At 41.3% G+C, this 27,039-nt stretch overlaps 1 protein-coding gene across 1 annotated transcript in view; it reads right to left on the bottom strand.

Moving 5' to 3' along the window:
* elovl6 (ELOVL fatty acid elongase 6) overlaps positions 1–26,161 on the bottom strand; it is a 31,851-nt gene extending 5,690 nt beyond the window's left edge. The window contains exons 1-3 of the mRNA XM_024383111.2: positions 25,880–26,161; positions 5,115–5,246; positions 4,656–4,807 (exon numbers count right to left, since the gene is read on the bottom strand). Of these exons, the coding sequence (XP_024238879.1) occupies positions 4,656–4,807; positions 5,115–5,246; positions 25,880–25,962 (367 nt within the window). The 5' untranslated portion in view covers positions 25,963–26,161. The remainder of the gene's footprint in view (positions 1–4,655; positions 4,808–5,114; positions 5,247–25,879) is intronic.
* Positions 26,162–27,039: the final 878 nt, after the last annotated feature.

Below are 27,039 nucleotides of genomic sequence, written 5' to 3'. Positions count from 1 at the left end.
AGCAGAGCAGTCTCCAGTGTATCTGTTTTAAAGCAGAGCAGTCTGTATCTGTATCTTTTTAAAAGCAGAGCAGTCTCCAGGGTGTATCTGTTTTAAAGCAGAGCAGTCTCCAGGGTGTATCTGTTTTAAAGCAGAGCAGTCTCCAGGGTGTATCTGTTTTAAAGCAGAGCAGTCTCCAGGGTGTATCTGTTTTAAAGCAGAGCAGTCTCCAGGGTGTATCTGTTTTAAAGCAGAGCAGTCTCCAGGTTGTATCTGTTTTAAAGCAGAGCAGTCAGATCTGCAGTCTCCAGGGTGTATCTGTTTTAAAGCAGAGCAGTCTCCAGGTTGTATCTGTTTTAAAGCAGAGCAGTCTCCAGGGTGTATCTGTTTTAAAGCAGAGCAGTCTCCAGGGTGTATCTGTTTTAAAGCAGAGCAGTCTCCAGGGTGTATCTGTTTTAAAGCAGAGCAGTCTCCAGGGTGTATCTGTTTTAAAGCAGAGCAGTCTCCAAGGAGCAGTCTCCAGGGTGTATCTGTTTTAAAGCAGAGATGTATCTGTTTTAAAGCAGAGCAGTCTCCAGGGTGTATCTGTTTTAAAGCAGAGCAGTCTCCAGGTTGTATCTGTTTAAAAGCAGAGCAGTCTCCAGGGTGTATCTGTTTTCAGAGCGGTCTCCAGGGTGTATCTGTTTTAAAGCAGAGCATTCTCCAGGGCGTATCTGTTTAAAAGCAGAGCAGTCTCCAGGGCGTATCTGTTTTAAAGCAGAGCAGTCTCCAGGGCGTATCTGTTTTAAAGCAGAGCAGTCTCCAGGGTGTATCTGTTTTAAAGCAGAGCAGTCTCCAGGGCGTATCTGTTTTAAAGCAGAGCAGTCTCCAGGTTGTATCTGTTTAAAATCAGAGCAGTTTCCAGGGTGTATCTATTTTAAAGCAGAGCAGTCTCCAGGGTGTATCTGTTTTAAAGCAGAGCAGTCTCCAGGTTATATCTGTTTAAAAGCAGAGCAGTCTCCAGGGTGTATCTGTTTTAAAGCAGAGCAGTCTCCAGGTTGTATCTGTTTTAAAGCAGAGCAGTCTCCAGGGTGTATCTGTTTTAAAGCAGAGCAGTCTCCAGGGTGTATCTGTTTTAAAGCAGAGCAGTCTCCAGGGTGTATCTGTTTTAAAGCAGAGCAGTCTCCAGGTTGTATCTGTTTAAAAGCAGAGCAGTCTCCAGGGTGTATCTGTTTTAAAGCAGAGCAGTCTCCAGGGTGTATCTGTTTTAAAGCAGAGCAGTCTCCAGGGTGTATCTGTTTTAAAGCAGAGCAGTCTCCAGGGTGTATCTGTTTAAAAGCAGAGCAGTCTCTGTTTTAAAGGAGCAGTGTATCTGTTTTAAAGCAGAGCAGTCTCCAGGTTGTATCTGTTTAAAAGCAGAGCAGTCTCCAGGGTGTATCTGTTTTAAAGCAGAGCAGTCTCCAGGTTGTATCTGTTTTAAAGCAGAGCAGTCTCCAGATTGTATCTGTTTTAAAGCAGAGCAGTCTCCAGGGTGTATCTGTTTTAAAGCAGAGCAGTCTCCAGGTTGTATCTGTTTAAAAGCAGAGCAGTCTCCAGGGTGTATCTGTTTTAAAGCAGAGCAGTCTCCAGGTTGTATCTGTTTTAAAGCAGAGCAGTCTCCAGGGTGTATCTGTTTTAAAGCAGAGCAGTCTCCAGGTTGTATCTGTTTAAAAGCAGAGCAGTCTCCAGGTTGTATCTATTTTAAAGCAGAGCAGTCTCCAGGTTGTATCTGTTTTAAAGCAGAGCAGTCTCCAGGGTGTATCTGTTTTAAAGCATAGCAGTCTCCAGAGTGTATCTGTTTTAAAGCAGAGCAGTCTCCAGGTTGTATCTTTTTAAAAGCAGAGCAGTCTCCAGGGTGTATCTGTTTTAAAGCAGAGCAGTCTCCAGGGTGTATTTGTTTTAAAGCAGAGCAGTCTCCAGGTTGTATCTGTTTAAAAGCAGAGCAGTCTCCAGGGTGTATCTGTTTTAAAGCAGAGCAGTCTCCAGGGTGTATCTGTTTAAAAGCAGAGCATTCTCCAGGGTGTATCTGTTTTAAAGCAGAGCAGTCTCCAGGGTGTATCTGTTTAAAAGCAGAGCAGTCTCCAGGGTGTATCTGTTTGAAAGCAGAGCAGTCTCCAGGTTGTATCTGTTTAAAAGCAGAGCAGTTCCAGGGTGTATCTGTTTTAAAGCAGAGCAGTCTCCAGGGTGTATCTGTTTTAAAGCAGAGCAGTCTCCAGGTTGTATCTGTTTTAAAAGCAGAGCAGTCTCCAGGGTGTATCTGTTTTAAAGCAGAGCAGTCTCCAGGGTGTATCTGTTTTAAAGCAGTCTCCAGGTATCTGTTTTAAAGCAGAGCAGTCTCCAGGGTGTATCTGTTTTAAAAGCAGAGCAGTCTCCAGGGTGTATCTGTTTTAAAGCAGAGCAGTCTCCAGGTTGTATCTGTTTTTTAAAGCAGAGCAGTCTCCAGGTTGTATCTGTTTTAAAGCAGAGCAGTCTCCAGGGTGTATCTGTTTTAAAGCAGAGCAGTCTCCAGGGTGTATCTGTTTTAAAGCAGAGCAGTCTCCAGGGCGTATCTGTTTTAAAGCAGAGCAGTCTCCAGGGTGTATCTGTTTTAAAGCAGAGCAGTCTCCAGGGTGTATCTGTTTTAAAGCAGAGCAGTCTCCAGGGTGTATCTGTTTTAAAGCAGAGCAGTCTCCAGGGTGTATCTGTTTTAAAGCAGAGCAGTCTCCAGGGTGTATCTGTTTTAAAGCAGAGCAGTCTCCAGGGTGTATCTGTTTTAAAGGAGCGCAGTCTCCAGGATGTATCTGTTTTAAAGCAGAGCAGTCTCCAGGGTGTATCTGTTTTAAAGCAGAGCAGTCTCCAGGTTGTATCTGTTTAAAAGCAGCGCAGTCTCCTGGGTGTATCTCGTTTAAATCAGAGCAGTCTCCAGGGTGTATCTGTTTTAAAGCAGAGCATTCTCCAGGGCGTATCTGTTTAAAAGCAGAGCAGTCTCCAGGGCGTATCTGTTTTAAAGCAGAGCAGTCTCCAGGGTGTATCTGTTTTAAAGCAGAGCAGTCTCCAGGGTGTATCTGTTTTAAAGCAGAGCAGTCTCCAGGGTGTATCTGTTTTAAAGCAGAGCAGTCTCCAGGTTGTATCTGTTTAAAAGCAGAGCAGTTTCCAGGGTGTATCTATTTTAAAGCAGAGCAGTCTCCAGGGTGTATCTGTTTTAAAGCAGAGCAGTCTCCAGGTTGTATCTGTTTAAAAGCAGAGCAGTCTCCAGGGTGTATCTGTTTTAAAGCAGAGCAGTCTCCAGGGTGTATCTGTTTTAAAGCAGAGCAGTCTCCAGGGTGTATCTGTTTAAAAGCTTTGGGAACATTTTTCAGCTTTGCTCTGTGAAATGGGGCCCACAGAGTACACTTACATCTGACGTCTCAGCTACAGGTTATACAGGAAAACCACCTAACATATAAATGCAATGCATTCAAGGTGACCTTACCTCTTATCATACCATACCTGACTAATTGGTGAATCCACTGCTCGACAGTGGAACACCACCAGAGAATTCAGTCTGTGTGTGAGAGTGTGTTTGTACAGCATCATTCTCTCTCTGTCTTTCTCTCTAACTCTCTCTCTCTCTATCTCTCTGTAAAATCTCTCTCTCTCTCTCTCTCTCTCTCCCATATGTGACAGCGATCAGTGTCTAGGCCAGCAGGTCTGTACTCCACCCCCCAACAAGAGAGCCAGAGCCAGGCAAGGGGTAGGGGCTTCTATCCCCCTCCCTGGGCCCCTGAGAGGGGGCTCCTGCTCTGGGCATCGTACTCAGAACTGACAGGGTGTGGAGCCCCAGTGACGGCAGGACTGGGCAATAACAAAAGGGCCAAACAGGCAGAAAATGGATTCCCAGACACAAAAAGGCCAGACTCTGGGTACGAGGGAAAGGTCACTAAAACTAGGACCGGTTGGGGTGAGATGACACACATGTCTCTGAGGTCATTGGAGGACAGAATTCCAGATTCATGCCTAAAGATCCGTGTGCCGATGCTTTCAGCCAACGGGAGCAGAGATATTTCATGGGTATTATCTCAACATACTATATGGCCAATGCCACAGTCTCATAAACCTTTCTAACCACAATGGACACTATGGACAGAAAAAAGCACATGTAAAACATATTGATATATTATAGATAAGGATAGTAGTAGTAGCAGCAGTAGTAGTAGTAATAATAGTCGTAATAGTAGTAGTAGCAGTAGTAGCAGTAGTAGTAGTAGTAATAATAGTCGTAATAGTAGTAGTAGCAGTAGTAGCAGCAGTAGTAGCAGTAGTAGCTGTGTTAGTAGTAGTAGTAATAGTAGCAGTGTTAGTAGTAGTAGTAGTAGAAGTAGTAGCAGCAGTAGTCGTAGTAGTAGTAGCAGCAGTAGTAGTAGTAGCAGCAGTAGAATCAGTAGTAGTAGCAGCAGCAGTAGCAGCAGCAGTAGTAGCAGTAGTAGCTGTGTTAGTAGTAGTAGTAGCAGTGTTAATAGTAGTAGTTGTAGTAGTAGTAGTAGTAGCAGCAGCAGTAGTAGTAGTAGTAGTAGTAGTAGTAGTAGCAGCAGTAGCATTAGTAATAGTAGTAGCAGCAGCAGCAGTAGTAGCAGCAGCAGCAGTAGTAGTAGTAGTAGCATCAGCAGTAGCAGTAGTAGAAATAATAACAGTCAACTTACCCAATTCTGGTGCTTTACTGAGCACAAAGGCGTAGGCCCAAAACTTGCTGACAGGCCCGTTGTAGAAGCTCTGATCACACACTGACTGCTTGAGCCCTTTAGTCATCAGAATGTATGTCATGTAGCTTCCAGTGCGAACAGCACCAAATATACTGGACAAGAAAGAAAGAGAAAGAGAAGGAAAGAGAGAGCGAGAGAGAGAGAATGGTGTAAGTGAAGCCCCAGGACTCTGCTATACAGTCAAGCCCCAGGACTCTGGTATAAAGTCTCTCTCCAGTCTCTCCTGCCACAGCAATGTTTGTGCAGCATTGTTGTTTGAGTGTGTAATTCTGAAAAGTGGCAGCATGACTTCTTTATTCCAAACTATCCTGACTGTTCCTTTAAGAGGAACCTAAGGCCACACAATGCTTACAGTATGTGCATTGACTGGACCAGTGTTGTAAATGTCTGCCCTCTTACCTGAACACTGCGAGGGTGAGGGACCATAACACCAGCGGTTTCCTCAGATTAAATTTCTCCCTCTGTTTCATTACATGGCGGCCGCCTAGAATGCAGGCAGCATAGAGGGCTGAGAAGAGGAAGGACTTCTTCCTGTAAAGGAAGGATGGAGTTTGGTGAACATAATCAGCACTTACAAGCGTAAAATAGTGTAAGAACAGATGGCCTAAAATATACAGTATAAAGTACACAGTATAAAATATACAGCAGCGCAACATTAGATCACTTTTGGGGTAATACGAAAGCTTCTAACAAACTTTGATTTTGGAGCAGACTACTCCATTACTTCCACACTGATCACCAGCTGATACACCGCCTGGCCAGTTGAGCTACATACTGAAGTGCTCAGCATTATCATCTGAGGGGTTGGATGCTGAGAGGCCCAAAATAAAGTGACGTTTCAAAGTTTTTGTTTGGTCCCAGTGGGCTCAGAACGAGACTTGAGGTCTAATCAATCAAATTTGGGTGGCTGATGATGCAACTTATGCAATAAATTACTATATATAACAAAGTGATGTTAACTATAAACCAAGAGGTACCCAGAATTTGGGCTCCCATATGTTATAACCAAAACCCTAAAGATAACTCCCCTTTTCCATTCTGCAACCTCAGCTTCATATGGTGACAACGGCACTATTTCTTGCTCTTTTCAGCTGACTAGGTGGGTCTACAAGAACTTAAAACCAAGAGGTGCTTTTTTTAAAACGTTGCTTCCCTGTGAAAAATGAAGAGAGGCAAAAAGAGAGCTTATTTAGGATAATAATGATATATTGAGGAAGAAAATGTGGCTTGTCATTATGCTTGAGTTTTATAACTCTATGATAGCATAGACTTTGCCTCTCAGCCTCTCTGCCATTCCCATTGGCCAGATTGGAGTTGTCTTTTCATTTGTCATCGCAATGCAGCAATATTACCTAAAATCCCATTCATACCTCTACCTACTTTTCCCTGGCCATCCTTATAAAACTGTTTAAGACCTAATTCTCAGAAGCAATATAGGGCTAAGCAAGTTCATGCCCCATTTCTTGTCAAGGCACTTCACCCCACATAACCTCTATCATCTTTCCCTGAACCAGAGGTACCTAGCATATTGGAAGTAGGGAAGTTTACATTTGGGTACTATATCTGATTCTGGTTAGATCTACTGAAAAAAATACGCAACATGCAACAATATCAACGATTTAACTCAGTTACAGTTCATATAAGGAAATCAGTCAATTGAAATAAATTAATTAGGTCCTAATCTATGGATTTCACATGAATGGGCAGGGACGTAGCCCTGGGTTGGCCTGGGAGGGTATAGACCCAACTTCTGGGGAGCCAGGCCCACCCACTGGGGAGCCAGGCCCAGCCAATCAGAAAATGTTTTTCCCCACAAAAGAGCATTATTACAGACAGAAACACTGTTCAGTTTCATCATCTGTCCAGGTGGCTGGTCTCAGACAATCCCGCAGGTGAAGAAGCCGGATGTGGAGGTCCTGGGCTGACGTGGTTACACGTGGTCTGCGGTTATGAGGCCGGTTGGATGTATTTCCAAATTCTCTAAAATGACATCGGAGGCGGCTTATGGTAGAGAAATTAACATTCAAATATTACGTAACAGCTCTGGTAGACATTCCTGTAGTCAGTATGGCAATTGCACGCTCCCTCAAAACTTGAGACATCTGTGCATTGTGTTGTGTGACAAAACTGCACATTTTAGCATGGCCTTTAATTGTCCCCTGCACAAGGTGTAATGATCACGCTGTTTAATCAGCTTCTTGATATGCCACACCTTTGAGGTAGATGGATTATCTTGGCAAAGGAGAAATGCTAATATGGACGTAAACAAATTTGTGCACAGAATTTGCGAGAAATAAGCTTTTTGTGGGTATGGAAACTTTCTGGGATATTTTATTTCAGCTCATGAGACATGTGACCAACACTTTACATGTTGCGTTTATATTTTTGCTCAGAATATTTTCCTTGAAGAAACGTAAGAAATCTTCAAAAAAGGGTCTGCAAACAAAGTAAATCTAACATTATAGAAAAGTAATAGATCCTAACTTCCTATAGTGAAACTCACTAGCTTGTGTTGACCAGAACTAACACTTCTGAACAACCTCACCAAGAACAATATCCTGAAAGAACATTACTGTTGTTGACAACGAGTATCTCCTTTGTGCAAAATGCAAATAATCAAACAGCTAGTGTGTTTGCTTGCAGGCTTGATAACTGATTGAACAAAGGACAAAGCAGTGCAGTGAAAATCCAAAGAAGCTGCTGTCACACAATGATAGCACAGTTCAGAGCGCAGAATGACATCTTTGTTCCAAAGAAAATAAACAAGGGTGAAGAATGGAGAGAGTCAGAGTAAGCACCTTATAGTGAGGCAGAGCGAATTCCAGACAAGCAACAAGCCCACATTCCTCAGACAGTCTTCACAGCCAAAAAGGTTAAAGGTCACAATGATAAACAGATTCATCAGAACAGTACAGTTAAAGCTTCAGAGATGTAGATACTAGGAAGTAGAGGACCAAGTACCCTGTTCACACCATCGAACCCAAACCAAACTGTGCTGGTTGTGATCTTTTCACGCGGTCCTATTCAGCACAGTTCCCAGCAACTATGGTGAATGCTCAACCAGGTCAGCACAGTAAAACTTGGTTTTGTTCAGCTTGGTTTGTCTCAGTAGTTTGTAAAGCCCTACAGAGTACAGTCTGAATGAGGTACAATAACATGGACCAAAACCCACTAAGGTCAGAGAAAACCTGGGGCATGGTCAAAGTTGACAAATGGGTTCGAGGGCTGTCTCTCTCCTTGCTCAATTGGGCCAGCTGTAGCTAAGCAATGCCTCCAGGAATGGGAATTCATTTGAGACGTCAGTGTGAATTCACATCATGCCTCCGTGCCTCATAATACCTGCATGTGGCAAGAGCATTCACGTCGGAGCTTCGGTTAGGGGCTGGGGGCTGAAAGTGTCTCTTGCTGCCTCTCTATACATAGGTCTAGGGGTCAGAGGTCATCACCTAGATGCTGATCTATGGTCAGTTTTGCATATTAAAGATTGACTGCCTTTAAAAAGCAATGAAACCCTTTGAAAACGGCCTATGTGGCATCAATATGAGTCAGAAACAGTTATTCCAGTGTCGAAACAGAAAAACAAACGAGCAAATCGATGAGTTCAGTGGCTCTTTAATAGTTAAGGTCATGATTGGCGGAGTATAAATTAATCCTAGATCTGTGCCTTTAAGCGACTTTTAAAAGAGAAGCTCTGTCAGGGAGGGTTATAATCAGAGATATGCAATCGTCTCTGAATGACGGCATCAGGGATGGTGGACTAATCCAAGAGATTAATCTTCACCTGAAACAAGATTTATACACAGCACTTCAATCAACTCCAAGACATTAGACTCTTGGCACTGGACTCATTTCTTCACATCTGATTTATTTGATCTTTACTCCCATCCAACAATAATGAACCACAAAGTGACCTGAGACAGGATATATTTAGATGAAAACTCAGTTTGGAGTCAGAAACCCCAGCACTGAGTGTCTGCTAAAATGTAAATGCAATGCTATTTGGAAAACCCTAACAGGAAACTACACTAGGAATGCTGTTCCTGACTAATGACGATGGCACAATGTATCAGTGGATGGAGTACTACTGTTGCAAGTACAGTAGAGCAATCAGAAGAGACTTCTCACACTCTGCACGTTCTGAAACCTTACTTTATTCTTCCAGCTGAGATTTGTTCAAAATACCTTTACAATTCAACTCAGCTTCAAGGGCAGTTTAAAGCACAGCCTAACAGTGATTCCAAATGAATAATAACTGTGAAAATAGTAAACGTCACATAGAGTAAAGGTCGAACATTGAGTGGGGACATATTTGGGACATATTTACTATACATTTTCCTTTAAAATGGAGTTGTGTCTCTTTTTCTTCATTATTATATTGTACCTCTCACATCCCTGAGAGCTATCCAACAGAGCTGCAGACTGCTCCATTTTGCCAGTCCTCATCAGCATTCGTGGAGAGCAAGCCACCTCCCATGCATTCCCTTATCACTGAGTGAGACTTGTTGGGCGGTGGCCGAGTCTGTACCAGAGCCTTTGCTGGAGCTAAGCAAACATTAGGGGCTGATCTAATGCTTTCTGATAGAGCGAGCAAAGCAGTGGCGGCCTTCCGGGGGATCTCATTCCCTCCTATGTCTGCACAATGTATCAGGTCATCCTGCCAAACAGAGCTAGCTAGTGGCTTGAACTATAAATATTATATTTAATATGGAGGTCACAGAACTAATGACTGAGCCTGGTTATAATCATAATGTAGGATTGCACAATATTGTACCTGTGTGCATTTACTTTTGGAATAATATGTCCCCTGGTTTAGGGCTTGTTTGAAAAATCATTGCAATAGGTATCTCGCTCTGTAAATATTTAACAGTGTAAGTGGCCTATTTCAGAGAGAGATTAGATAGGGAATGTGTGGACAGATCTCTAAACAAATCTTACCTGAAGGCATAACTCACACCTGATCATGAAATTGGACCATGGCAGGAACTATTTGACTCAACTTTTCTTGCAAAAGGAGTCTTTCAATATTGATGGCTGCATGCACCTTCTAATGGTTGGGCTAACCTAGTGTTAGCAGTTCACGATAACTAGGCTAGTCACACTTGTGGCCCTTTCCCTTCCCCTAGTTGTTTTGGTCAAAGCTGCTGGCTAACCTGATGTGTAACTTGGATCTGTATTAGCTGGAGCAGGAGATTTCACCCCTTACGTAACACTGACTATAAGGATGAGTGTGTGTGTGTTCGGTCTGAGAGCTGCCTTCACAGTAAAGCAACTCAGTTCAGGGTGAATGGCCTTGTCCTTTGGCTTGTTTTAGTTGTTTGTAGGTTGCACAGTAGCAGTGGAATCAGTTGTGGCGTCAAGGCTTACCCTTGAAGTACACCAAACTTTAGGTTCTGTAACAAAGTGCTACATAAGGCCAAGATATATATAGGCCCTGGATATAACAGATTAGACAGTCCGGTAAGAACCACCCTGATGCCCGATGTCCACCAGATGAATATGCGTTTTGTTTTGCTGGATGTCTATCCTGCATTTTCCGTGTTTGATGCACACGTGCTTCTCTTTTCAACTCGCTAAAAGCTAGCTAGTTGGAGTCTGTGTGTACCTCCATTTGTACCACTGCACGGTAAAAGCAACGCACGAGTTGAAAATATTGAACACATGCGGTACACAGAACTCACCGCCGCCTAGTACGGCACCCCCAATGTAGAGCTGCAGACGGCTCCATTGACAATTAATGACTTCCGCCGGGAATGCAAAGAGTTTGATGCATCTGGTGGACTTGAGGCGGGAGTCGAATTCAGTGGTGAACAGAGAACTATAAATCTAGAACTGGACATACAGCAAGAAACATAATTGTTACATCATACAAAGCCTAACACAAAAAAGTGTTACCTCTGGCGCTAGTGTTATGATACAGTTTAAAACATTTACGCCAGTGTATTCAATGGGAAGAATGAGTTTGATAATGATACATTAAAATGTGCACTGTTAGTTACACTGCCTATTTCAGTTGAGCTGATAATAACTGTACAACTAGGCAAATTATTTTGTTTGGCTCTGGTAGATAATCGTTTCAGCTTGTTAAGGGATTAAAGTGTAATGGTGAGTGGCTGGTTTATTTATAGTAGGAAGAGAATGAAAGCTTTAGAAGGTTTGAATGAGACGTATTGCATTTTGCCAAGAGTAGATCATTAGCGAATAAAAAGATGCAAGGTGAGCAGTGCAAATTAGATGTATATTTGACCTCATGGCCACTTGAGCAAATGCAAAAACACATTTCATTTGATACACTGGCAGGTTGAAAATGAATATCTGCCTCTGCAAAAGCTATTTGATGAAATACAATGGAATGACTGCTCTTTCCTCTGTCTGCATCCTGACTCTCAGCTGACACTTTGACAAGATGACAAAGTCACCCCACATCTCCCTCACTGTATCCTCCATCCAGATGTACTGCTGGGTGACAACATCAAGCCAGAGGTAGGCTCTGGGTCGATGCAGTCAGCAGCAATCACCATCATCGCATCCTATCCTTCTGGGAAAAGCAGCATGTAAAACATCCCTCCCAGTAGTCGATACCATAACTCATTGGGGACCAGCTAGCTGGCCTAACCGTTGCGAAAGGAACATTCTAACCTTTGTCAGAAAGTCACAATCAGTGACGATGTAGTATTAGCTACTGAGGGGAGAGTAAGGTTCCTTAGGAAGTTGGAATGTGATGGCAAGATAATACTGGGTATTGTCCAAAGACTAACCCTAGGAACTGCTGTAGGTCTGAAACAATTGGATGGATAAGCAATGTGCGTTGCAGTTCTTGACAGAAACCGTTGCGCCTGGTACCTACTTCCATACCCGGTTCAAAGGCACTTAAATATTTTGTCTTGCCCATTCACCCTCTGAATGGCACACATACACAATCCATGTCTCAATTGTCTCAAGGCCTAAAAATCCTTCTTTAACCTGTCTCTTCCCCTTCATCTACATTGATTGAAGTGAATTTAACAAGTGACATCTATAAGGGATCATAGCTTTCACCTGGATTCACATGGTCTGTCAATGTCATGGAAAGAGCGGGTGTTCTTAATGTTTTGTATTCTCATTGTATGTCCATGCAGTAAGCTAACATGGTATCTATCTCATCACGTTTTGTAGAGGTCTACAGCTCTTCCTTCAGAATTGCATAAAACAACTGATCCTACAATGACATGCAGTGGCCCAAGAGGATGGTGTCCGATTGCTTGGAAGTCCACTGAGGGTTTCAATGACTGAATACACTACACAACCTGAGCAACCATCACTGACTCTGAGCAATGGTGAACTTTGTGGGGGGATTGACTGGGAATGACTCAGCAGGTAAATGGAATATATGTGTACTTCAGTGTCAGGCAGCCACAGTGTGTCGGACATTAAGACCAGCCAGCTGTACTGTAAGTAGACAACATTATGGACTGATCTGTGTGTTGTTTGGTAACTTGCTGGCACAGAGCCATACACTCATACTTATACTCTTGCTTACACAAGCACACACATGCACACACACAAAGGCATACACACAGGGGCCTACACACACATAGGGGCCAAGGCCGTAACTACATATGAGGACACCGAGGACCGGACCTCTGTAATTTTTTCTAATTTAATTTTTATTATTATTTTTAAATAATACAAATATATATTTTGTACACAATCATAAAAAATATATAGATCAACATCTAAATATTGCTCCCAGCGTCAATCAGCTCAGAACGCTTATATTCTTGATCTGACTAAGTTCAAGTTGCGCCTACCTCTTTGCGAATGAGTGGATAGTGGTGTGTTTGTTATGTTCGCCTGCTTCCCCTTGATTTATCTTTAGCAGCACATTCAACACTCTCTCAAATGGCTAACTCCACCCTCTCGTGGCACAGGCCGAGGGCCATAGACATGAAATTAACTACCCTAGCACGGAGTCGGTTCAAGCAAGCAAGCAGAGAAGTTTCTGACAGTGTATTTGCGAGATGCCGGACAAAATGCAATTTTAAAACCGTCCTGCGCCTCCGCCCGTGTCTATAGACATCCTCCAAACAAACAAAAACCGGCTCTCGGAGAACAAGTGCACAACTGGTAAATAGTTGCTTATAGATGTGGCAGTCAGTCAGGTGGCTAGCTTCCGGCAGAAACTTATATTGCAGTAACGTTGAAGGGCTCCGGCTATGTATTAGCCAGCTAGGATGAAGTAAGAAGCTAACATTAAACGGAGTCTACCTCAACAGGAGTAAAAAAAGAGGCTACTAAGTTCTCATAATACCTGGCGAGGCTGAGGCAGGCTGCAATGCATTCAGGAGGAAGCAGAGGAGACATAGAGCGAGAGGAAGCAAGTAGAGAGAGAGAGAGAGAGAGGTTATTACAGTGGTTCCCAAACTTGGGGTCAGGGCCCCATGTACTAATCTGCAGGGGCAGTATTAAGTAGCTTGGATGAAAGGTGCCCAGAGTAAACCGCCTGCTCCTCAGTCCCAGTTGCTAATGTATGCATATTATTATTAGCATTGGGTAGAAAACACTCGGAAGTTTCTAAAACGGTTTGTATGATGTCTGTGAGTATAACAGAACTCATATGGCAGGCAAAAACCTGAGAAGAAATCCAAACAGGAAGTGGAAAATCTGACGTTGGTCGATTTTCAACCCAGCCCCTATTGAATACACAGTGGGATATGGATCAAGTTGCACTTCCTAGGGCTTCCACTATATGTCCACTGTCTTTAGAAACTTGAATGAGTCTTCTACTGTGTTGTGGAGCCGGATGGAAGCTGTTTGAGTCAGTTGTCTGGCAGAGAGCCAGGTCCTGGTCACGTGAATTTCACTTGATAGTGACCTGCATTCCATGGCTTCTCTACAGACATCGTAATTCTCCGGTTGGAACGTTATTGAAGATTTATGATAACAACATCCTAAAGATTGATTATATTGATTCTACAAGTTTCTTCGACCTGTAATATAACTTTTTGAAGTTTTCGTCCGACGTTCGGATGGACCTGCACGAGCGTTTTGATTTGTGTACTAAATGCGCTAACAAAAGTAGCTACTTAAATAATGGACATTATCGAACAAATCAAGCATTTATTGTGGAACTGCGATTCCTGGGAGTGCATTCTGATGAAGATCATCAAAGGTAAGGGAATATTTATAATGTTATTTCTGATTTCTGTTGACTCCAACATGGCGGATTATTTTATTTTATTTCTGAGCGCCGTCTCAGATTATTGCATGGTTTGTTTTTTCCGTAAAGTTTTTTTGAAATTTGACACAGCGGTTGCATTAAGGAGAGGTATATCTCTATTTCCATGTCTAAGAATTGTATTTTCATCAACATATATAATGAGTATTTCTGTAAAATGATGTGGCTCTCTGCAATGTCACCAGATGTTTTTGGAACTAGTGAACGTAACATGCCAATTTATACTGAGATTTTTTAAAATATGAACTTTATCAAACAAAACATACATGTATTGTGTAACATGAAGTCCTATGAGTGTCATCTGATGAAGATCATCAAAGGTTAGTGATTCTTTTAATCTCTATTTGTGCGTTTTGACAGAAAGACAAGCATGACAGAAAGACAAGAGGCAGCTGAAATTTTGCGGGTGGGGAGAGAGTGAGTGAGGGTGGAGGAGGAGGCTTGGCTTGAAGCACTGGGCATCTTGTTATGACATGCATCATTTGAATTAGGCCCACAGCATTATACCTACGGAGGAGCGGCTTCTATGGAGGAACTTTGAATGTCTTTCAACTTAAGAGTTGACTTAACGTTGGACCAGAGATAGCTAGCTAACAAACAAGCTTGTGTGGTCAGAGCAGCACCTAAATTAAAAACCTGTCTTACATTTTTGTAGTCAATAAATCCAATGTCAACTGTGATAACTATGTATCCCTAACCAGTAGCAGTGCATGGTTAAAATCACGGGGGGAGGCAAGCCAAAACAAAAGCCATATTAGAACCTGTGTTGTGATAATTGTGTTGTTTGTTCTATAACCTGTTAGTTCATATGCCTTGCCACTGTGATATATAGGATGAAGGCTGAGACAATAAGAAGACACTATGGCAGAACAAATTAAACCACACCTTTGATCACAATACTGGAGAGCAACCACTGTCCAGTGAAGTCTGCAAAGCATATTGCATGTAACAAACAGTTACATGACCTATAACATGGGCAAGCAAGCTAATGTATCCGACATTTTCGGACCACTAAATAGCTTTTAAAATAGAACCACGGAGAGTTACAGCAAGTCGCAAAGAAAACAGGAGCTGCCTCCACTATTCCAGCACCATTTCCACATTTCAACATCATCAAATCACCTATGCTCAGTCTAATACAGTGACAACTAAAATATACCAAAAACTATTTAGTCCAATCAACATAAGCTAACTATGATGTGTCTGTCCATTGTTCTGATTTGTGTCTCTGTGTGTGTGTGTGTGTGTGTGTGTGTGTGTGTGTGTGTGTGTGTGTGTGTGTGTGTGTGTGTGTGTGTGTGTGTGTGTGTGTGTGTGTGTGTGTGTGTGTGTGTGTGTGTGTGTGTGTGTGTGTGTGCAAATAGAAAAAAACATGTTGTCTCACCCTACAGGTAGAGAAACGCCAATGCCATCCTTCTCTCTTTTGTGTTGCTTAAAAGGTCTATGGCTGTCATACAGTACACATTTTTATTTTTTGTTGTCCTAGGCTACCTGGATAAAATGCGTTAGCTAGTTACATATTGAAAGGCTGGTCATGGCTCACATCAACACCATTATCCTAGAAACCCTAGACCCACTCCAATTCGCATACCACCCCAACAGATCCACGGATGACACAATCGCTATTGCACTCCACACTGCCCTTTCCCACCTGGACAATAGGAACACCTACGTGAGAATGCTGTTCATTGACTACAGCTCAGTATTCAACACCATAGTGCCCTCAAAGCTCATCACTAAGCTAAGGACCCTGGGATTAAACACCTCCCACTGCAACTAGATCCTGGACTTCCTGACGGACCGCCTCCAGGTGGTAAGGGTAGGCAACAACACAACATGGGAGCCCCTTAGGGGTGCGTGGTTAGGCCCTCCTGTACTCCCTGTTCACCCACGACTGTGTGGCCAAGCATGGCTTAAACACCAACATTAAGCTTGCAGACGACACAACAGTGGTAGGCCTGATCACCGACAACGATGAGACCTGGCAGTGTGGTGCCAGGACAACAACCTCTCCCTCAACGTGATCAAAACAAAGGAGATGATTGTGGACACGCCCCCATTCTCATCGCCGGGTCTGTGTTGGAGCAGGTTTAGAGCTGTCCACATCACCAACAAACTATCATGGTCCAAACACACCAAGACAGTTGTGAAGCAGACAGGACAATGCCTATTTCTCCTCAGGAAACTGAAAAGATTTGGCATGTGTCCTCAGATCTTCAAAAAGTTCTACAGCTGCACCATCGAGAGCATCCTGGTGGCATCAGAGGAAGGCCTTAAAAATTGCCAAAGACTCATGCCACCCAAGTCATAGACTGTTCTCTCTGCCACCGCACGGCAAGCGGTACCGTAGAGCCAAGTCTAGGTCCAAATGGCTTCTTAACAGTTTCTACCCCAAGACATAAGAATGCTAATCAAATGGCTACTTGAACTATTTGCATTGACCCCCCTCCTATTTATTCATTTCTTACGCTGCTGCGACTCGCTGCTAATTATTGATGCATAGTCACTTTACCCCTACCTATACGTATAGTTGAAGTCATACGTTTACATACACCTTAGCCAACTACATTTAAACTCAGTTTTTCACAATTCCTGACATTTAATCAGAGTAAAAATTCCCTGTCTTAGATCAGTTAGGATCACCACTTTATATTAAGAATGTGAAATGTCAGAATAATAGTAGAGAATTATTTATTTCAGCTTTTATTTATTTCATCACATTCCCAGTGGGTCAGACATTTACATACACTAAATTAGTATTTGGTCGCATTGCCTTCAAATTGTTTAACTTGGGTCAAACGTTTCGGGTAGCCTTCCACAAGCTTCCCACAATAAGTTGGGTGAATTTTGGCCCATTCCTCCTGACAGAGCTAGTGTAGCTGAGTCAGGTTTGTAGGCCTCCTTGCTCGCACACGCTTTTTCAGTTCTGCCCACACATTTTCTATATGATTGAGCTTTGTGATGGCCACTCCAATACCTTGACTTTGTTGTCCTTAAGCCATTTTGCCACAACTTTGGAAGTATGCTTGGGTCATTGTCCATTTGGAAGATCCAAGCTTTAACTTCCTGACTGATATCTTGAGATGTTGCTTCAATATATCCACATCATTTTCCTTCCTCATGATGCCATCTATTTTGTGAAGTGCACCAGTCCCTCCTGCAGCAAAGCACCCCCACAACATGATGCTGCCACCCGCATGCCTCGCGGTTGGGATGGTGTTCTTCGGCTTGCAAGCCTCCCCCTTTTTCCTCCAAACATAACGATTGTCATTATGGCCAAACAGTTCTATTTTTGTTTCATCAGACCAGAGGATATGATTTGCACTTTTCACACCAAAGTACGTTCATCTCTAGGAGACAGAACGTGTCTCCTTCCTGAGCGGTATGACAGCTGCGTGGTCCCATGGTGTTTATACATGCGTACTATTGCTTGTACAGATGAATGTGGTACCTTCAGGTGTTTGGAAATTTATCCCAAGGATGAACCAGACTTGTGGAGGTCTACAATTTGTTTTCTGAGGTTTTGGCTGATTTCTTTTGATTTTCCCATGATGTCAATCAAAGAGGCACTGAGTTTGAAGGTAGGCCTTGAAATACATCCACAGGTACACCTCCAATTGACTCAAATGATGTCAATTAGCCTATCAGAAGCTTCTAAAGCCACAGTCAACTTAGTCTATGTAAACTTCTGATCCACTGGAATTGTCATACAGTGAATTATAAGTGAAATAATCTGTCTGTAAAAAAATGTTGGAAAAATTACTTGTGTCATGCACAAAGTAGATGTCCTAACCAACTTGCCAAAACTATAGTTTGTTAACAAGAAATTTGTGGAGTGGTTGAAAAACAAATTTTAATGACTCCAACCTAAGTGTATGTAAACTTCTGACTTCAACTGTAGATATTACTTCAATTACCTTGACTAACCTGACTAACCTGTACCCCCGCACATTAGCTCGGTAACGGTACCCCCTGTATATAGCCTCGTTATTGTTACTTTATGTTTTTACTTTTGTTTATTTCGTAAATATTTTCTTAACTCTTATTTTTCTTAAAACTGCATTGTTGGTTAAGAGCTGGTAAGTAAGATTTTCACTGTAAGGTCTACACTTGTTGTATTAGGCATATGTGATAAATTAAATGTAATTTGATTTGATTTGAACTTCCATCCTCTCAGTCCAGAGGCACAATGTATGAATTTATGGTTGGATCAGAATCACCGTTATAATCACAGGCCAGAACGGAGAATTAAGTAAAAGTCCAAATCCCTATCTCCATCCATGGCTAATTTAGGAAAGGGATAATTCAAGCTAGCTAGCTAGCCACCGGAGGACAATACATCGAGATGCAAAAAATCAAGTTGTTTCTGCCAATGACATATTTCTTGCAATGTGATGTGATAGGAGTGAAGCCAAATCCAAACTGGCTTCCCTTGACACTTTTTTATGTGTGCCAGGACAATTCACAGTTGAGCTCACTAATTTAAGCTCAATGCTGATTGGCTATTATTTTATTTAAAAAATTATCAAGGGAGGCCAAATGCTCACTGGCTTCCCTTGCATTTAATGCAACAATGTCATACTCTTTTTGACCAGACAGCATCAGATAGATGGCCTACACATACAGAGACTGAGGGGAGCTATTTCGCTCACTCAGATGCTTTCTCTGGTGAGATACATTCAGCCTCTTGCAAATTGAAGACAAATTATGAAACACAGAGACACGAAATATAAATTATGATATGTTTTTTTCTATTCCATTTTTTAGGGAAGCCTGGCTTCCCTTGACAGCCATGAATACACACCACTGTCCCTAACTATCATTGAAAAAGTTAATCCATTCTTCTATAATAAAAACATCTCTCTCCCTATCTTCTGAATCACACTTGTAACATCAGTAGGCTACTGCTATGCTTTGGAAGGGGAAAGGCAGGTTGCCTAGACACACACACACTGGCAAAGATTTTCAACTGGCAGGAAGACACTGGAAGAAGTTCCTGATTGACAGAGAGAGGGCTTTGCATAGGCACTTTTTTCATATTTTGTGGGACTGGGAAAAAAATGCCCAGAACTAAAATAATGTTATTAACGGGTTTAAAATAATGGTTCTGTTCCAGAACAGTATACTGTAGATCACTTTCATTCCCGGTTCTGATTCTGTTCCTTTAAAAATTGTGTTATTTTTCAGTTTTCGGTTCTGTTACCTGAACCAGTTCCATCCTCTAGAAGAAGGTGCTCTGGTGCTATAGGGTTTGAGCCCGGAGGGAATGTGATTGTTAATAACGCTATGCTGAGCAAAAACAGTCCCTTGTTTTTTTTTTCTCTCACTGGGCAATATCAGGTTTATACTTAAGACCACACAGAGAACAAACAGCGTCCTCTATATAAACGTAAAAATATCGAGACATTTGAATGTACAATTATTTTCAGTTATAGCCACATCGTGCATTCTATTGCCACTGAACAGTGATCTCAAAGTGATCTTGTGAATGAATCTGTTTAATGTCAAACCATCATCAAAATGTCACAGTGCCACTTTGTTGACTAACTCCAAAAGAACAAGTGTCTGTTGCCAAAATGCTGTATGTGCCCAGGACTGAGATTCTTTGTTTGTTTCAACATCATTTGTCAATGTAAGTCAAAGTAAACTGTTGTTTTAAGGTTGAAATTTTAACCACAGAATTATGTCATCATGGTAACCAAATTTCAACATAGACAATACGTAAAATGTGTACCTTCATTAAAACAACATCAGATCATTATATCCACTATCAGAAAAAAAAACTATAGGCTGGGCAACACCTACTGTCGAATTCATCTATCTACAGCTACCATTTGGTCACTCATCCAGGGTTTTAACCAAGCCCTGTCCTGCTTAGTTATGATATTTGTCACTATTACAATGTGCTATTATAAGAATGTTTGTTGAGATATCTCCTCTTAAAAACTAAATAGATTCACTGTTGTTATCCAAGTCATTCCAAAGGGTAGGTTTATCAGAGCAAATGAAATGGGACAATACTTCATCTCTCATATATCATAAATGATACTATTTTAGGTCATCAACAGCTATTGTTCCAATTCAACCCAGAATTCAACTAAAATAGACAATACAATAGGTCTAGAGATTTAAGCTCTGGTTGGCTTCAAACCTCAAAATGTGGCCATGAATGTGTTACTCATTTTAAGGTTGAATGTTACTTACTGTTATTTACTGTATAACATTGATACGTTGGATTCACGTCTCCGTCTCAATCAAAAATCTAAGTTAAAGAATCGGACTAAATCCAATCAAATTTGATTTAAAGTGCATTTAACTTTTGATTTGATTCTTTTCTTTAACTTTGATTGTTGGTTGAGATGGAGACGTGAATCCAACATATCAATTATTAATTTCTTGAAAAACTGGAAATAAAGACAGACTAAGTCAGTGGCACAGATGGAACTATCCAAGCAGAAAATAAATCCCCTTTAAAATTATGATATTTGGTTGTGTTGACAGCCAAACATAATTCAATATTACTTTTGAAATCACTTCTGAAATACAATAAATAGCCTATTAACTTGTCCACAAGTTAAAGGAATACTTTGGGACTTTGACAATGAGGGCCTTTATCTACTTCCCCAGAGTCAGATGAACTAGTGGATATAATTTTTGTCTCTAGCATCCTAGTAAATATCCACAGACTTCCTAATGCTAGTTAGCATTGATGCGCAAAACTACCTCTAACCTCCTTCATAATGGACACAGACATAAAAATGGTATCCTTTAGTTCATCTGACTCTGGGGAAGTATATACAGTGCCTTCGGGAAAGTATTCAGACCCCTTCCCCTTTTCTACATTTTGTTATGTTACAGCCTTATTCTAAAATGGATTAAATAAAACATTGACATCAATCTAGCACAATACCCCATAATGACGAAGCTAAAACAGGTTTTCGAAATGTTTGCAAATGTATTAAACATTAAAAACAGAAATACCTTATTTACATAAGTATTCAGACCCTTTGCTTATGAGACTTGAAATTGAGCTCAGGTGCATCCTGTTTCTATTGATCATCCTTGGAGTGTTTTTACAACTTGATTGGAGTCCACCTGTGGTAAATTCAATTGATTGGACATGATTTGGAAAGGCACAGAACCTTCCAGGAGAATAACCATCTCAGCAGCACTCCACCAATCAGGCTTTTATGTTAGCGTGGCCAGACGGAAGCCACTCCTCAGTAAAAGGCAAATGACAGATCGCTTGGAGTTTGCCAAAAGGCACCTAAAGAACTCTCAGATAATGAGAAACAAGATTCTCTGGTCTGATGAAACCAAGATTGAACTCTTTGGCCTGAATAGCCAAGTGTCACATCTGGAGGAAACCTGGCACCATTTCTACGTTGAAGCATGGAGGCGGCAGCATCCTGCTGTGGGGATGTTTTTCAGCGGCAGGGACTGGGAGACTAGTCAGGATCCAGGGAAAGATGAACAGAGCAAAGTACAGAGAGATCCTTGATGAAAACCTGCTCCAGAGTGTTCAGGACCTCAGACTGGGTGGAATGTTCACCTTCCAGCAGGACAACGACCTTAAGTACACAGCCAAGACAACAAAGGAGTGGCTTCGGGACAAGTTTCAGAATGTCCTTGAGTGGCCCAGCCAGAGCCTGGAATTGAATGTGATCGAACATTACTGGAGAGACCTGAAAATAGCTGTGCAGTGACGCTCCCCATCCAACCTGACAGAGCTTGAGAGGATCTGCAGATAAGAATGGAAGAAAATCCCCAAATACAGGTGTGTCAAGCTTGTAAGTCATACCCAAGAATCAATCAAATGTATTTATAAAGCCCTGTTTACATCAGCCGACGTCACAAGGTGCTGTACAGAAACCCAGCCTAAAACCCCAAACAGCAAGCAATGCAGATGTAGAAGAAGACTCGAATCTGTAATTGCTGCCAAAGATGCTTCAACAAAGTACTGAGTAAAGGGTCTGAATACTTACATAAATGTGATATTTCAGTTTTATATTTTTTATAAATTTGCAAAAAAATCTAAATCCCTGTTTTTGCTTTGTCATTATGGGGTATTGCGTGTAGATTGATGAGGGGAAAAACAATTCAATCAATTTTAAAATAAGGCTGTAATGTAACAAAATGTGGAAAAAGTCAAGGGGTCTGAATACTTTCCGAATGCACTGTAAATGGCCTCATTACCAAAATTCAAAAGAATCCCTTTAACAAATGATATGTTGAGTGGAAAAATATATGGCAGCTAGACTGTATGGTCTTCAGAGATAGATGGGAGGGGTTGAGCTTAGCTGACGGGTGGGACAAAAAAAAAATATATATATATAACTAATGTCAAATATACTGTCTGTGAAATGTGTGTAGTATGTATAAGCTGGAAGTAAAAGCATAAGTATTGTTGTCCCATTTGTTTACTCCAATTAGGGGAGGGGTGGTCGGTCGGGTTAGGGGAAAATAATAAAGAAGGAAAATATATATTTTTTTAAATGTACAGTACCAGTCAAAAGTTTGGACACACCAACTCTTTCAAGGGTTTTTCTTCATTTTTACTATTTTCCACATTGTAGAATAATAGTGAAGACATCAAAACTATGCATTACACATATGGAATGATGTAGTAACCAGAAAAGTGTTAAACCAATCCAAGCCACAATCTATTTACAACCCCCCCCACACACACACACACACATATAAAAGCAAAATAGAGGAAAATAGATTATAACTCAACCACAAGTTAAAGAATGGGATGAAGCCAAGGGCTCAGATGGAACTATGCAAGCAGTAGATACATCTCCTTTAAATGTTGATATTTGGTTGCATTGTCAACAAATACAATTAAATACTACTTTTGTAATACAGAAAATAGCCTTAAATGAAGGCTCTTACAAATTAAAGTAACATTCAACCTTAAAATGAGAAACACATCCATGGCCACATTGAGGTTACTGTAACTATAAAGGTATTCTTATGTAATCATATAAAGTGTGCATGTTCAAGATAGTGTGCATAGGTTGTTGGAGGTCTGTGAAAATCTTCACAATTGCTGTAATGATCTGTGCAGAATCTTGAACGCTATTGATCACTTGCACCATGTACTTTTAATGTAATCTCAACTGCAACACAGGTCATGTGGTTGTGCTATTAGATGAACAGTGATATCAAAATTTGTTGTGTAAATAAACAAAATATCTGAAATTGTATTCCCATTTGAGTGATTGTAATCTCATTGATCAACATCGCAACCAAATATTACCCAATTATCCACCTTGAAATGACATGGTGTGCCCAGTGGGAGATTTTATAAATTCACTGAGTTTCAACCAAAAACATTTGTCCTGAGGGGGAGAGTATTTGCAGGAGCTAATGGCAAGTGAGGGTAGTTTAATGAGCTATTATGTGAGGGTAGCTATATGCTGTTTTTCAAGTTAAGCACACTGCACACTGCCCCCTGAAGCCGAAGCAGTGATTTGAAGATCAGATGCAATTTCCAGACATGCTGAGTCAACCATGACATTTTTCTCCCATTTGGATTGAACACCCCAATAGCAAAGAGCAAGCCTTGTTATAACAACGAGGCAAGGTTTGCGTAAGCTTGATTCTTTGCAGTCATTCCCAAAAGAGCTTATCATCTGTCCTCACTTTCCCCAGGGGTTTTGTCCTCGCTGGACTAAGGTGCACTTCCTCTGAGTTTGTTAGTACTGGCAGCTACAGAGGCCGTCCCTGCAACTATTTCATCACACAGTAGTCAATAGACTGCAGCAGCCTACCATTAAAACTTTCCTCTATTTCCCATTGGTATTTGGTAGGCCTCAACATACAGTAGCCCATTCAAGAAATGTGATGAGAGAGAGAGGGAGGTCACCTGCATAGTGAGAACACATGCTTCAATTGCAATGCTGTAGAGTTCGAAAGTGTTGTTTTGATTAGTACATGCATCAGAAAGTGCCATTATGGTATTTTGTTTCATTGAATAGGGCCCCAACGGTTAAAGGCAGTTGAAATGTGCCAGACAATCACCCATGAAGCAATGCATTGTTATTGTATCTGTACGGCAGAGAAAGAAACAGGTTGGTTAGCATTCAATTATGATTTTTCTCTTTAGGAGTTTAGGCTGAAGGGCTGCACCTATTTATAACTAAGTTGACTACTCTATAACATATCTCTCAAAACATGTAACATGTTCATACACCTATTGTGTAATGTCAATTTGGGTGAATATAACTAACCACTCATGAATTTGTGCAGTGGTTATTTCCTCTCAGAACCATGCGGTATGGTCTTGTCAGAGCAGACATCCCTGCTGCAGTGCAAACGCTGCCCAGAAGAGTGGGCACAGATCATGAGCTGCGATGTCATTGGCTAGCACTCTGTCAGCAGACATCATAAGATAATTTCTATTGGTCCGTTGGTAGCACCAACTTATGGGCAGCTCCTGCACAATGTTTCCACACGCTTGATTCTGAAAAGGAACACATTGGACTTCTGTAAATTGTTCCTTTTTAAAGACTGTTTAATTGCAACATAAATGTTTCTACTATTACAAATTAACACACTTCTTTTTGCTATTTCCTAGTTCTGTAGCCTACCAATAAACCAGCATGTGGCATTAGTGTAGGCTGCTGTTGCATTACAAATTAGATTTTTACCTGTCTATTGAAGGTTTTTCAACAGGTATAAATACTTTAATCATTATTTAAGTCAGCTAATAACCAATGCATAAGTGGTAACCTCCCATAGGCTATTACAATGGTAAACACAGGAGACTAATTAGACACTGATGGTCATGGATAACAGTCCATTATAAAAATGATATAAAAAACCATAATGGTGATTTATTTCCTAGACACTTACAGGTATTAGTAGGGTGTGATTTCAGAAGGAGCATAACCTGAGAATAACCTGATTATGGCCGTGCTCATCACCTGCATCATCCGGCATCAATAGGCATTACCAAGACAAGTTTTGTTAGTTTTCTATTTATTCAGTCATATATAATGATCTTACCCTGTCTTTGGTGAGCATATGTCTATGTTAAGGGTTTGGCCAGAACATGAACATATAGCCTATCCAGGCAGTGATGTTATTTTGAGTGTTTGCCTATAATTTGGTCATCTTTTCTTTAGGAATGTGTTTGTAATGGTTAGCACCTTAGATTTATAGGCTAGGAAGGGTAGAGCCACAGGCACTGGTGGCTTTGTGTCAATGAATGAACACGTTTGTTTAGTTATTCTGTCTGTTTGGCCAGAGAAACGAGACTACAGACTCCAAACCGGTATTGTGCGTATTGTAGGTCTAAATGTAATCAGTTTTTGGAGCGCAAAGGACTTGACAAAATAGTATGCTGATAAACGAAAGGTCTACCTCTGTCAACTCTCGGCATGTGGGATTTATTTCATTCATAGCGTACCGGTTGTAATACAGGGCTATTGGGCAGCGGTAAATGTAAGAGGACGGAATTATCTGGTCAGCAGACAGATAACAGTAGCGCCACATCACCTTGAATACCTGGAATCTGATGCCTAAAAATAAACATTCTACATACGCAAATCACTGAAAGTCACATCAGAAGGCAAGGAAAATGTAACGAGATGTAGCCTAATAATAGAGTGAAAGGTTCAGTTGGTAGGCTTTTCACCAATGGGCACTTTCTTGATTCATTGTAACTAATTCACAGCCAGGCCTGCATATGTTGTGAGTAGGGTAGCCTACTGTCTGTGTGCGGATGATCCTCTAGCTGCTTTATGAGAAAGATGTTATTATAGGAAAGCCTAAGCAGACCACAACATAAGCTATTTGCAAGCTTAACGTTAGCAGCATCCAGAATATGCTATTCTTATTCATTCATTTCCTGTTTCTATTAATACGAGTATGAGGAAATTGTGTCACATATACACAAACAATCCTCCCCACATCAATATGATATTTCATAGACTATATCTACCAGTTTTCTTGCATCCATCGTATGGCTTCGTCCTCGTTGAACTGTCTCTCAAATTCGTACTCTTGTAGCGCCAACACCGACATGTTCACTGTGCGCTTTCCTGTAAACGGATACAAAGTTATATTCTGATTAGGTGTTATATTTAACTGGTTTCCTCTTTATCTCTCTATCTCATCTACACTCCTTGTCTTGCATCGCTCTTGCCACTGCCAAAAACTATCAGACTGAACGCGAACGTCCGACTATATGACAGCTCGATCCGGCATAGGCCCTCTCCACCAAGGAGGTGGATTCACGGTCCTAAAGCCTGAGGTCGCCGAGTTTATTATGCAAGTAGATTGTCACTGTGATGCCTCGTTCACGTTAACCATAGGAACCCCGTTAAATTGCGCAGGATGTCATTCATTTAAATGGGGACGTCCACAACAAAGTGGAATCGCAACGCCCCCGTGCGGTTGAAGGCTCTGCTGGGAGAAGGACGGCGCACACTTAAATTTTTCCAAATTTTGCACTATCTTCAGTCCAGCCAGAGTCCGTGAAAGAACAGGAAGTGACCAACCACAGAAAAATATGAAAATGTGTGGTTTTTGGTGATGGCTATACGGGATAGCTAGCAACTTGTAAAAAATTACCCATTCGTATAGGGTACTAACGTTAGGGGGTAACTAGCCCGTTGGGTAGCCCGTTTGGGTAGTTACCAAATACGTTCTCCTCTGTGTCTTCACAACTTTTGGACATATTTCAACAAAACTATTGTGTGGTAAATGTATCCATTTTTTTTAAATTTGAAAAAGTTGTAGATATAACGTTACTCCATTTAAATTGGATCTATAATTTTAAATGTACAAGCCTTAAGATAAATAATCCTCTTGTTTAGAGAAATATTTAGATAACTTTTAAATAATGTTGGATGAGTGTTTTGGGGGCTAGTTACCCTTTTACGGTTATGAATGTTTCTACCTGTCATTTAGACAATGACTAGAACAGTTAGCGCTAGCTTATGCTAACTTGCTAGCTAGCAACTTCACTAGCAGTAAATGCTAGCCAGCTAACTAGTTAGCAAAAGCTGCTAGGAGTGCTAGCTAGCAACCTTACTACCAGATCGTCTGAGGTAAAATACATTAAAAAGATAACGTAACTTAATTTCAGTTGTAAATGAC

Source organism: Oncorhynchus tshawytscha, linkage group LG21 (assembly GCF_018296145.1).
Source record: "Oncorhynchus tshawytscha isolate Ot180627B linkage group LG21, Otsh_v2.0, whole genome shotgun sequence".
NCBI classification, from domain to species: domain Eukaryota; kingdom Metazoa; phylum Chordata; class Actinopteri; order Salmoniformes; family Salmonidae; genus Oncorhynchus; species Oncorhynchus tshawytscha.
Note: the sequence above shows the minus strand (reverse complement) of the source record. Positions and strands in the feature narration are given on the sequence as shown.